The following is a 12,869-nucleotide window of genomic DNA, read 5'->3' as shown; positions in this document are numbered from 1 at the left end:
ATATTGTCCGCTTTGGCCGGGACGAACCACCATCACCTTACGAATTTGCTTTTGGTTATGCAGGCGGAGACCTCCCAAGAGGTCACCCATCATGCTAATACTCCCACCTGAGCACGCTTAACTGTGGAGTTCTACTCTCATCCACTACCATTAAGCGCCCAAAACGCGTTATGATATGAAAGGTTTCCACCTTCTTATAAAGAAAACTTTGTTCTCCTCCCCAACCGATGTGGGATGTCACAATCCATACCCTTAGGGGTCCAACGATCTCGCGGGACCTAACACCATTGATCCGGCCCTGGCTCTTATACCATATGCAACAGCCCAGCTACCGCCGCACCATAATATTGTCCGCTTTTGCCAGGACGTACCACCATCGCCTCACGAATTTGCTTTTGGTTGCCCATGTGAGACTTTTCAAGAGGTCATCCATTATACTACTACTCCCACCTGAGCACGCTTAACTGTGGAGTTCTATTCTCATCCACTACCATTAAGCACCAAAAACGCGTTATGATGGAGAAAGTTTTCCCCTCCTTATAACGAAGGCTTTGTTCTTCTCCCCAACTGATGTGGGATGACACAAGTGGTTATGGTGGTGGTGTTGGGGTGGATGGTGATTGTGGGGCTAGGGAAAAAAGAAAATGGGTGGCGGTTGGAGTGTGGTTGGGTGGTGGTGGTAATGATGGTGGTGATAATGATGGTGATGTTATTGGGTGATGCCGGCGACGGCAGTATCACCAACAACAACAACAACAACCTCTTATTATTAAATTACCTCGTGACATCTTTTGATGACAATATTCTTTTTATGTAAACCTATAAAGATGGACGGTTTAATTTTTCCTAATGTCAAGTAAAAGGATCACCACTAATTACATCCAATCCATCATAACTTGATCATTAAAGAAGATTAGAGAACAATTTGTGGCTTCCACATCAAATGTAAAATCAAGTCTTCCTATTGGTAAGTTCTTATTTTGAATATGAGCGCTTTGGAAAGGAGTAAATAAGAGCATTCTCAGTAACATCTCTATCTCCATATCTATAATTAAATTAAAAAACACAAAATTTTCTCATTTATTAATTAAATAATATATTTTGTACTTTTATCGTTACATTTTTCTCTACTCTACTCACAACCACTTACAAATAAATATTATAAAGGGTAACAATGTTATCAAATTTTACTTATAAACAAAAAATTTTCTATCTTTTCCGCTCACAACCTCTTACAACTACTATATATAATATAGAGAACTCATGCATAATAACTAAGGTTTTTTACCTGATTTTAAGTGTTAAGTTTCTGGTAAACTTGTAGATACTTTAAAAACCCAATCCCCCAACGGTCATTATCTTCACTCACAAGCGTGAGTGCACCAACGGACACCCAAACCACTTCTACGCCATGGATCACATTCGCATTGTGTTGTGATCGTGGTGCCTACCTAGCCACAACCCCACATTACACCACATTATGGGTAGCCTGACTAATTACTCAACTCATATGCAGTGGCGGAGGTACAGCTAAGGGACCGGGTTCGTCAGAACCCGATCTTTTTCGGTTTTGTATATACTCTATACTATTGTATTAACGAACAGACCCATTCTTTTTTACGACCGAACCCATTATCCTTTTAAAAGAATATTATCTGTAAAGTATTTTTTTTTCCTAGCCTACAACAAGATAGAAGAAAGAAGACTCCCATAGAAAGTTCAAAAAGAAGATGATACACAAGCGAAGTTGATTAGCTTTTGTTATTAGGGGGTCTATTTGAAAATAAACCATTAAACCTATCAAAACCTATATATGTGTCCGTGTGTAACTATTTGTTTATCATTATCATTTTCCTTTATTAGCTTTTTCTAATTTTTAATTTCTTTATTTATTTGCAATATTCTTTTATCTTATGTTCATTAACTTGAAAAATATGTATCGATGTAATTGGAACATTTTTAAAAGTTGGTTACTATTCTATGAGATATTACCTATTATTTTATACACCTTTTTATATTAGTATAAAAATATATGTATATAACTAATTTAAAGAAATATTTTTGTATTCAAAACTTCTAACTTTATTTTTTGGAACGACCAACTAAGTAACGCCGGGTACTCCGAGCCGGCCACTAGTCCGGACGGACGGAGCCCCTAGCGAGGGCCCGGTAAAGGCACGACAGCGAGGGGCCGGTAAAACCGGGTGAGATCAGGACTCGAACTATGGCAAGCCAGAGTCATCCTCATATCTCCCATTCAAAACTTCTAACTAAGCGTTAAATTTTGATCAAATACTTTAATACAATTTACATATAATAAAAATAATAAAATGACTCAATAATAATTTGAAGTTATAGAACTTTGAACTTTAGTGTTTGTGTCTGTATAACCAACTAATTATAATTTAGTAAATATTTTTATAAATTTGTGTTAAAAGTTCTGGTCCGCTATTGAACTTATTTCAGCCCACTTATTATAAAAATTTTAATTAGAGTTTTCTAGTAACTCTTTTTTTCTGATTTGTAAAGAAACTATAAAAATTAACAGTATACTAAGCGAAAGAGCTGCCTGGTGATCCCTAGGTTGCAGCGCGTTCGGTCGTTAACTCCTCGCGCCGCTGCCGCCGTTTCTAGGACCGACCGACGCCTCACCTGCACAGGTACCTACCTAGTGTCGGTCGCACATTCAACATAGCGTTCGGACTCATGTGCCTTCCAGAACCAGGGGTCTTCGAGACCTTTCTTAGTGGAAGATCGGAATTTTCTTCATCACGAGACTGATCGGATCAGACACCCGAGAGACCTCCACAATTGAGTAAGTAAGAGGACAACAAGCAAAGAGTTATGCTTTCATTTCTTTGTTGAGATTGAAATAAAGTTCTTTAAAAAGGGGTAGGTATAATGAACAGTTCCTATTTGGAAGGCTGCAATTTCTTAACTGCCGCAGTTTCTACTCCTGCTAATAGTTTAGCACATTCTTTGTTATTACTATGGGGTCCTGAAGCACAAGGAGATTTTACTCGTTGGTGTCAATTAGGCGGTCTGTGGACTTTTGTTGCTCTCCACGGCGCTTTCGGACTATTTGGCGATTGACTCAAACATTTTATTTTAGAGAACTCTAGAATTTCAAAAGAAAAATTGGCCCTCAATTAACATATAAAATCTAAATAATAATTAAATAAAATATGAAATTGTAAAATTAATAGCTACAAAATAACAAAACCAAGCACCTGATGATTACAGTACCTTCTAACTTCTGAAATTTGCCTTCCAGCATCATGTCCATCGATTCTCCAAGGCTCTAGTGACCAATAAGGCAACGACCCTCCTTTTTTACTTAAAATGACTTTAAATTTTATTGAATGTTGACGATACACTTTTTTAATAATGATATTGCATTATTTTATGCGCTCCGACCCGACCCATCTCCACCCGAAAACTTTAATGCCGGATAGTTATCAAATCCAAGCATCGAAAAATTCCAAACCCATATGACAAAATTTCTAGCTCCGCCACTGCTCATGGACAAACCATCTTAAGGTATCTATTGGTGTTTAGAGTAATGAAATGGAAGGATAAGGAGTAAAATAGTATTCTTGATTAACAAAAGCATGATTTCCAACTACTCTATCACGCAAATGGTGTTTTACCAGTGTTTTTCCACTTAAAAAGTGCTTAGGACCTATATCAACAGTGTCTTTTTATTTACAATTTACAGTAACCGGTTTTGAGTGTTTTGAATCTTCGGCCAATATACGGTTATTAACAGATATTTTCAAACCGGTTAACCCTTATTTGCACTTATACCTGATAGATAGTACTTTAGTACTTGTGTCGGGATCTATCTAGTCTTGTCTTACGAGCATGTCCTGCAAATCTATTTCTCGTAAAAGGCTAGTATCCTCGAATTTTGTATTTTTAATTCTTTTTGTTGATATAGTTTCGGGTATCTTATAATTTATTCTTTTGAACGGTTTTCTTTTTCTTTCGGTCACCTTATCACCTATTTTATTTTTAATTATCCGCAAAAAAAACCTTCGACTTTGGTCAACCCAAGCTCTAAGTTTGACAATGGCTAGCAACTTGTAAATAAATTAAAGACAGAACTATGCTTACTTAAAAATAAATAAAAGCTTCACAAAACCCTCCAAAGTAACACCTGAAAAAAATATTTGGCTTTGGTCAATCCAAAATACTTTGAAATGATATTTGACTTGGTCAATCCAAAATACCTGAAACATATATAAACACCTGAAAAAAATATTTGACTTTGATCAATCCACACTTATCATATATCTGTTAGATATATTTTGAAATGATATAACATTATTCTAAAAGTTTACATAACAAAACCAAAATACTTAAATGGCCAAAAGATATAATTTGACTTGGTCAACCCAATTTCTAAGTTTGAAAAATAAGTAGCAACTGAATGTCAAACTGCTCCCTCAAAAGACCACTTGACCTCCTGAAAACTAACAAAAAAGAATTTTATACCCACGAACTTACTAAAGTTAAAACCTGTTTCTTATGCCTCGTTATTTTCCTTATCCATCGAGTGGGTTAGAAAGCTCAAAATGAAGTCATCGATCTCGCCTTCAAGTACTGAATCTGGGTCAGAAACCTCATAATTGGTCCGTAAATCTTTCACCATTCGATAAGGCTGCAAAGTTTAATGACAGAAAACATAAATAATTAATATTTTACTCGATGTGGCACTTTTGACCTATTGACCTTATAAATTGGTCAACAGGTTATGTTAAAAGATTTAACGGTTGAACTGGAAGAGGTCAATAAAGTTTATTCAATCACATAAAATAAAACCTACTAAATTGCTTCATAAAATTAATGTTTTAGATTATTACTCTGATAACACAGCCATTGCAATCATAATAAAATCATGTTAAAAAATTACTACAATTCCAAAATGATGGATAAAAAGGTGCTTGAAGGTCAATCCTAATCCACTTTGCTTGACCAAATTTGACCGCACCGTTTTGCAATTACCCGGCCTACCTGGGTTGTATTTTATTACAAGTTTTAAAATAGGTTCAAAGTCACCAAACTCCTAATCACTAGATTAAAATATGATATGATTCAAATAATATACATTTTATAACTTTACTTCAAATAATAATTATCAGTATACTAAAAAACAGATAAAAGCTGTATTTAACAAGACACATTTTGACCAGAGCCTGTTTTGGTACGCTACCCAACCCATTGTGCCACATTTACTAAAAAGTCAAATGTTGACTCTTTTCTAATGAACATACATGAAGTACATATGACCGTATTTGATTGCCCCAACTATTGTCGGTTAGAGACTGTGTATATTGTGCATTCATCTGAGCCTGGCGGGCCATTTCCCGTTGATCCAACCGCGATTGTAGTACCGCCATTGCAGATGCCTTGTTCTGGTGTTGTGACCTAAAAATAAATAACAAACGGTATGTAGAAACAGTATTTTTGATTTGTTTAATAATGTGTCCGTTGTGTTACTTCTCAAATAAATAATTTTACATATAAGTGGAACAGGTCAAATTATCAAAGACTTATTTTAGTGCATACAATTACAACCACCTAATCGTGTTATACATTGTGTGAGAGATATCCGACCCGTACTAAAAAAGGCCCATTTAACACGAACTGAAGACAAACTGTGAAATAATACCTCTCATTTTGGCAAGAAGCGGTGATTCCAGTAGGTATGTGAGTTATCCTTACAGCACTATCAGTCACATTAGCATGTTGACCACCGGCTCCACCTGACCGGTATCTTTCAATCCTTAGATCTGATTCATTGATTTGAACATGGAGAGACCCATCTCCTAAAATGGGTGTCACAGCAACCGCAGCAAACGAAGTGTGTCGACGTTTGGCGCTATCAAAAGGTGAGATACGGACCAAACGGTGGGCCCCAACTTCCGCTTTTGCATATCCATATGCATATTCACCATCTACTCTTAGCGTTGCCCTCTGATACAACAATCAAACAACGCCATTAACAAACATGTTTCATCACATTCCATTATCATGTTTGGTTGGCATCTATAAAAGGAATGAGTTTTCTTAATATTTTTAGGGGTAACTTTGCAAAATAGTAACAAAGTTTCTCAAGTGTTTCAGAAAACTCACTCAGCTTTTTTTGTTCCTCTAAAGTCCCACCACTTTCATTAGGTGTTCCAATATTGTGTAAATGTTTTATAAATCAAGTGACCCAAATAAAACATTTATGAATCTTGATTATTGTTTAGTGGGTATTTTGTTTCCATCTTGACTTGAACAAATATGAATTTAGTTGGTGAATCGTTTTCTTCACTACTTTCTTATACTTCAAGATAATTGGGAAAAAAATCACTAAATAATAACCAACATTCATATACTTTTTTACTTGCCTAACTTATATTTAATATAAAAAATGTAAACATTTATCGCAAAACACTTTAGAGGAACAAAATTACTTGAGCAACTTTAGTGAAACAATTACAAATTCTGGTTACTATTGTGCGAAGTTTCCCTATTTCTAATACATTTATGTGTATACGATGTATAATTTAAGAAAAAAACAAACGAGATCATGCAAGTTAAAAACCTTAATTCCTGCAATCTCACCACGCATTTCATCCACAACTGTGACTCCATATCCATGGCGTTCGGCCCACATTTCATACATTTGCATCACCATGCCCGCCCAGTCCATGCTCTCAGTGCCGCCCGCCCCCGCTTGCACCTAACACAGCACAAGTAGTTTAATCATGTTGAGCGTTGACCGACAGGGCGATGTTGACCAAATTATGTATTGACTACCAATAGTCAAGAACGATTAACTAATAATCAATTATGCAAAATAACCATCAACAACCAAAAAATTGGAGAATCTTGTTGGACACAAAATAGTCAAAGTGGGCCCAAACATCACTGTAAGCAACAAACCTCTATGTAACATGAGCAAGAATCATGTTCCCCTGCTAGCAAAGCTTCAAGTTCCGTCTCTTTGACACTTTGTCTCATCCTTAATAATGCTTTTATTGATTCCTGTAACAAGTTAAAACATAATTATGAAAACTGGGTTCTGTTATTATGTAAACATATTAATTGCTTATACAAAAGTAAATGAACAAAACTATGAACCACAATTCAAGAAGTGGAAAGAAAATTGGCTCATAAAACATGAATTAAGAACCAACCGATTCCAACTCTGGATCATTCTCTTCTTGAGCAAGCTTGATCATGTCTATATGGTCAACTAATTCTTGTTCAAGACCGTTAACTTGTTTCATTTTGCCCGTTAGTGAACCGTGCTCGCGGCTTATTTTCACTGCATGAACAGGATCGTCCCAAAGGTCTGGCTTTTCCATTTGAAATGATAGCATCTCCAATCTTACCTTTAACTTTGTCCACTGTCACACGCATAATATCACTATTACATAATATCAATAAATTAAAAATGGCTATTTGATCATAAAACAAAAATCAAATTACACGACAGAGAATTCGATTCCCACCAGGCAACATATCGACTCATTGCTAAATCAATAAACCGCATGTTGGCTCATTTAAGATAAAGCCCAAACTTTAAGTTAAATAAGCTATATTTTTTGTGATTTATTAATTATCCATTATGCGTGTATTAAAAATAACAACTTTTTCTGTTTTCAATATATATTCCAATGTGTATAAAAAATACAAATTATCTATTCTAAATACACTTATTGGCTCGACTCAAGCCGGCTCGAAAATTTTTACGAGCCAAGCCAAGTTCAATATCTCATGTTTTTAAGATAAACGAACCGCGCCCACGTGCAACCTGGCTTGATAAGTCGCAGGGTACACGTGTAACGAACACGTATAATAAGCTTGAGGCGTGCCTCTTGTATGTGGGAAGGTTACGTGCGTCACGATATTGTTCACATTGCTTTTTAGATTCTACATACAGGTTATATATATATATATATTAAACCATATATGAAGCTTATATATCTAAATTTTGAGTACATGAGACCAGAAATGAAGCCTCTAAGGCTCTAACATAGTAACAAAAAACATATAAATACACAGACTGAAGTCTTGTAAATATATATATACCTGCAACCGTTTCTTAATAAGAGAAATGGATTGAGCAATTGCAGAGGCATGGCTCTTCCAATCATCTTCTTCACTCTCATCCAGAATCACCCACTGATTATTAACAATATCATCCACAGTAAGTCCATCAGATGTCGATGCCGCATGAGTACTAAACGGCACCGTATTGATCAAGCTACACCCAATTGAGAAACCCGGGTTTGTATTCGAAAACCCAGATGCATTCTTCAATGAATATGTAAAACCAAACGCGGAAACATGATTTTGTGGTTTATCGGATGATGGGGATCGTACAAGTGTGGAGACTGATTGGTAACGAGATAATAAAGTGGAAGATGCTCTGTATGCTCTTCGAAGGATGATTGATGACATAATTCCTCTTGTTTCTCAATCTTGCAAAACCCCCAAAAGTTAAGCAAAACCATGGGGTTACGAGTTTCCAATCCGGTTCAGTCCTGTCAGATTTTTAACAAAATATAACTAACCGATTATAACCAATTATTATCATCAACTTAATGAGATAGTCTAACACGTAAAATAATAATTATCGATGATATCAATCAATCAATAACACATAGTAAAAAATTTCACTAATAGCATATTAGCAGGATCTGGAAAGGATGAGATGTGACAAAATGTAACTCTATCCCAAAGAATAGAGAGGTTGCTTCCAGAGAGACCCGTATCTAAATATACATATATATATATATATATATATATCCAAAACTTTTGAAAATAAGAGTTTTACATGTGTATTTGCATAAGTTACAATCCATTGATGCATACAAAACCCTTACATGGCGGAAGATATTTTAGTTCAAATTTTGAATTTCAATCTCCTATATCCACCTGTGCGCTTGAATCGAGAGAGAGAGATTGAATCAGGTTACGTCTCTTGTCCATGATTTGAATTATCTTGCCTTCCTTTCTCAGAAAGATAGTGCTCGGCGAAGAAGATCTATGGAATTAGGGTTACGTCTCTTCTTCTCCTCCCCTGTGACTTAAATTATCCACGTATCCGGATACGGTACTTCTTTCGCTTGCGTCACTTTCCGGATTTCGTTCCAGTACAAGCACCAGAAGGGCCGCTGAGGGCAAGTACACCAGCCAAATGGTGTTTTTGGAAAAAAAAAATAAGAAAAGAAAAAAGGGGGCGAATTTTATGGTCTGTGATTTGCTTTCGCTAAGATCTATTCCAAAAGGAGCTGTTATTTGCAACGTTGGGCATCTGGTTATTACACCACTGTTATCAGTAACAATCATGATAATGTCACCGCCAGGTATACATGTTCTTACTTTAAGCCCTAATTTTCATTTACATCTTGAAGAGGTATGTACCCGCCTCAACACCGAGCGAGGCGGGTCAACCCACAAGACATAGACAAGAGGCTTGAAATCAAGATATTATGAAGGCACAAAGCCAAAACCTATGCGCATGGCGCATATCACATGCTCATGCATCACATATGCTCACGCATCACATATGCCCACGCATCACATATGCTCACGCGTATCACATGCTCACGCACCATATATGCTCACGCATATCACATCTGCGCGTGGCGCATCCGCGCGTGGCGCATATCACATGCTCACGCATCATACATGCTCACGCATATCACATCTGCGCGTGGCGCATCCGCGCGTGGCGTATATTACATATGCTTGTGCATATCACATCTGCGCATGAAACATCTGCGCGTGAGAATAAAGAGAAGACCTCGCGCATCCTCAGGATAAGCGCATATCACACATGCACATAATCAACCTCGTCCTTATCCAAATCAGGATAAGGACAACCTTGATTGTGCACGTCAGACAACCTTCCAGAAGGTATCCTTTAAGGAATAAGAATATGCTGATGTTGACAGCTACCAATGAAAGGTGGACAACTCAGCAAAACCCATGTGCTACCACGTGATTGCACATGGGTCAGGTAATATACCTGGGTCAGAGAATAATCAATGAAAAAGCACCAGGTGTCCTAAGGACACGTGGCGCAAAGCAATAGGAGGAGGCCAAAAAGGCCCTAATTGGGTCTGAGCCCAATCATTGGAAACCCTAGCACTATAAATACCACATCAACTCCACAAGGAGAGGTACGCCATATTACGCAATATTAACCAATATTAAGCAATACAAGCTAGAAAATACATTCCAATTCCTTACTCACTCTCAGATTATTATCTTCTCCTACAATCTCTTATTCTCACACCGGAGGGTTACCCCAAAGAGGACCCCTCTGTCCCTTTCTGAGGGGTAAGTTTACGGTGCTGTTCATTTTGTAGGTGGAAGAATCCAGATTCCAGAGAACCATCGGTGAAATAGCATAATCATACCCGAGGAAAGTTGATCGTCTACCAGTGAGCCGATCCACGTTTCTTCATTGGCGCCATCCGTGGGACATAATTCTATCCGAATCGCGCTCGTAAAACATAAAGGTATAAACAAAGTATACCTGTTGAAGAGGAAACAGCAGGCGCAGCGCCGCTTCCCTTTTCCGCAGCGCGAAGGGAGGAGGTGGCGGCACCATGCCTTGTGTGGACAGGAGGTCTGCCCACACCTTGAGGCAAACAAGACAAAGAAACCTTGGAGGTAAACCCCTTGGTTTTCTTAAGTCCCTTCGCCTGAATAGGAGGATCCTGAGCAACAGGGGCATCATTTTTCTTCTGTTTTTTACTGGCCCCTGCGCCAGTTTGCCCTTTAGCTTTACGCTTGAGCTGTGGCACCTCAGCTTCCTCCTCCTCCTCCTCTTCTTCCGCGAGCTCCAGCTCGTAGTTCTCGAGCGCATCTACAATACGTGCAACAGAAATGTTAACCAAATCTGGTATTCTAAAGGCATAAGCATAAGTACAAGGGCTTACCAGGCGCGTCGATGTCAAAACAAAATCCCAGATCAACAGGGATGAACATGTCATCGAAGCGATCGGGGAAGCCAACTTCCCCAGCGCCCAGCGCGACAGAGCCACCCTCCATATGCTCATCATAGGCGGCGTGGACGTACTCCTTGCTAACTGCATAAAACAAAATGATATCAGCAAAACGAATTATATTCGCGCAGAAGTAATGCAATGAGTTAGTAACTTACACAAGCCGTCAACTTGGATAACAGGCTCAGTCGCGCTGTCGGCCCACCTCCTGCTCATACCAACCCCCACCAGCGCCTCCTCGCAAATATTCTTGGCGGGGGATGGTTCAGCAGTCAACTTTTTAACCCAGGCGCCAGTTGGGTTCTTGAAGACACCCACATCCGCGGGCGCAGAAGAGATCGCGCGCTTGGTCATGCGGATGGGGATCACACCAGCCTTAATATAGAAAAATCTCTCAGACCAGTCATGAAGGCTCTTGAAGGAAACAGTGCAGCACTTGACCTTCTGACTGCGAGGAATAAATGAGAACCAAGAATCTTGGATCTTTGGCTTATAAAAAAACTGAAAGCGGCGAGGGGTGGGCTCCTCGCGCTGAGATTTGCACATGAACTCAAAGTGAGTCATGCGCACAAGTCCAAACGGATGGACTTGGGATATGTGAATCCCATAGAATCGAAGCAGCGCACCCACAAACCTTGTCATCGGGAGACGAAGGTTGCAGTGGGTGAAAAAATGGCAATACAGGGAGATATAGCCGGTGGGCGGATCCGCCGCCGTTTGCCCAGCCGCCGGCAGCATGCAGCCATACTCAGGGAGAAAACCCTGAGAGGCGATAAGACAGTCAAAATCGGACTGCCTCAGTTTACAGGGGATCTCATCCCACTTCTTCACTGCCTTGACCTTCCCCACCTCCTCCGATGAGGCCTCGGCAGCCCTTTTCCCCTTGCCGGTCTTCTTCAAAGTAGACATTACTAACGACTTCACACGGCGTTGGCTGGGGGAGATTGTGGTGTCTGGGCTATCAGACATACAACTGTAAAATCGGACAGAGGATACTTCAAGAACGGAAGTCTGGAAGCAATAGACAGGCAATCGGAACAAAATGGAAGGAAAAAGCTCTGAAATAACAAGGAAGATGAAGGATAAAAACTCAAAGGGCTTACTTTTATAGGCCCAGGAGAGAGAGAAATTGGTACTGATCAGACTTCACGCGCCCCCACTCGTAGGTGTAAGCCAACGCGAGCGCGACACGTGTCCCTGACACTGTGTGAGGGGACACGAAAGGGAACGAAACAGGTACTGCCAGAGTTCACGCGCCACCACTCGCAGGTGTAAGCCAACGCGAGCGCGACACGTGTTCCTGACACTGTGTGAGGGGACATGAAAGGCAACTGTAGCACCTCGAGCACACGAAAAGTCTGACACGTCTCCATCTCTGACGCATGTCAGCAACAACCAACCACGTACAGGGACGATTCGTTTCAACCAAAAGGATAGAATTTCGCGCAACGATGAGCAATAAGAAGAAAAAGACAAACCCTATTAAAAGAGCAAACTATTAAGTCTAATATCTATCTTACCTCGCTCGCGCGAGACAAGACACACATTAGACTGGGGGGGCTTGAAGAGGTATGTACCCGCCTCAACACCGAGCGAGGCGGGTCAACCCATAAGACATAGACAAGAGGCTTGAAATCAAGATATTATGAAGGCACAAAGCCAAAAACCTATGCGCATATCACATGCTCACGCATCACATATGCTCACGCATCACATATGCTCACGCATCACATATGCTCACGCACCATATATGCTCACGCATATCACATCTGCGCGTGGCGCATCCGCGCGTGGCGCATATCACATGCTCACGCATCATACATGCTCACGCATATCACATCTGCGCGTGGC

The 12,869-nt window shown here is 39.5% G+C and overlaps 1 protein-coding gene across 1 annotated transcript; it reads right to left on the bottom strand.

Moving 5' to 3' along the window:
- Positions 1-4,260: 4,260 nt before the first annotated feature.
- Positions 4,261-8,483, bottom strand: LOC143617910 (peptide chain release factor PrfB2, chloroplastic-like). Its single transcript, XM_077090312.1, has 7 exons — positions 8,089-8,483; positions 7,191-7,403; positions 6,937-7,038; positions 6,596-6,733; positions 5,675-5,979; positions 5,277-5,430; positions 4,261-4,663 (listed from the first exon to the last, which is right to left on the bottom strand). The coding sequence occupies exons 1-7, from the start codon at positions 8,458-8,460 to the stop codon at positions 4,529-4,531; spliced, it is 1,419 nt and encodes a 472-aa protein (XP_076946427.1). The 5' UTR covers positions 8,461-8,483; the 3' UTR covers positions 4,261-4,528.
- Positions 8,484-12,869: the final 4,386 nt, after the last annotated feature.

This window comes from Bidens hawaiensis, unplaced genomic scaffold, assembly GCF_021521415.1.
Source record: "Bidens hawaiensis isolate Kalapana, Puna unplaced genomic scaffold, B.hawaiensis_p1.1 tig00060416_1, whole genome shotgun sequence".
NCBI lineage: Eukaryota > Viridiplantae > Streptophyta > Magnoliopsida > Asterales > Asteraceae > Bidens > Bidens hawaiensis.
The sequence above is the reverse complement of the archived record's forward strand: the minus strand, read 5'-3'. Positions and strand labels throughout refer to the sequence as shown.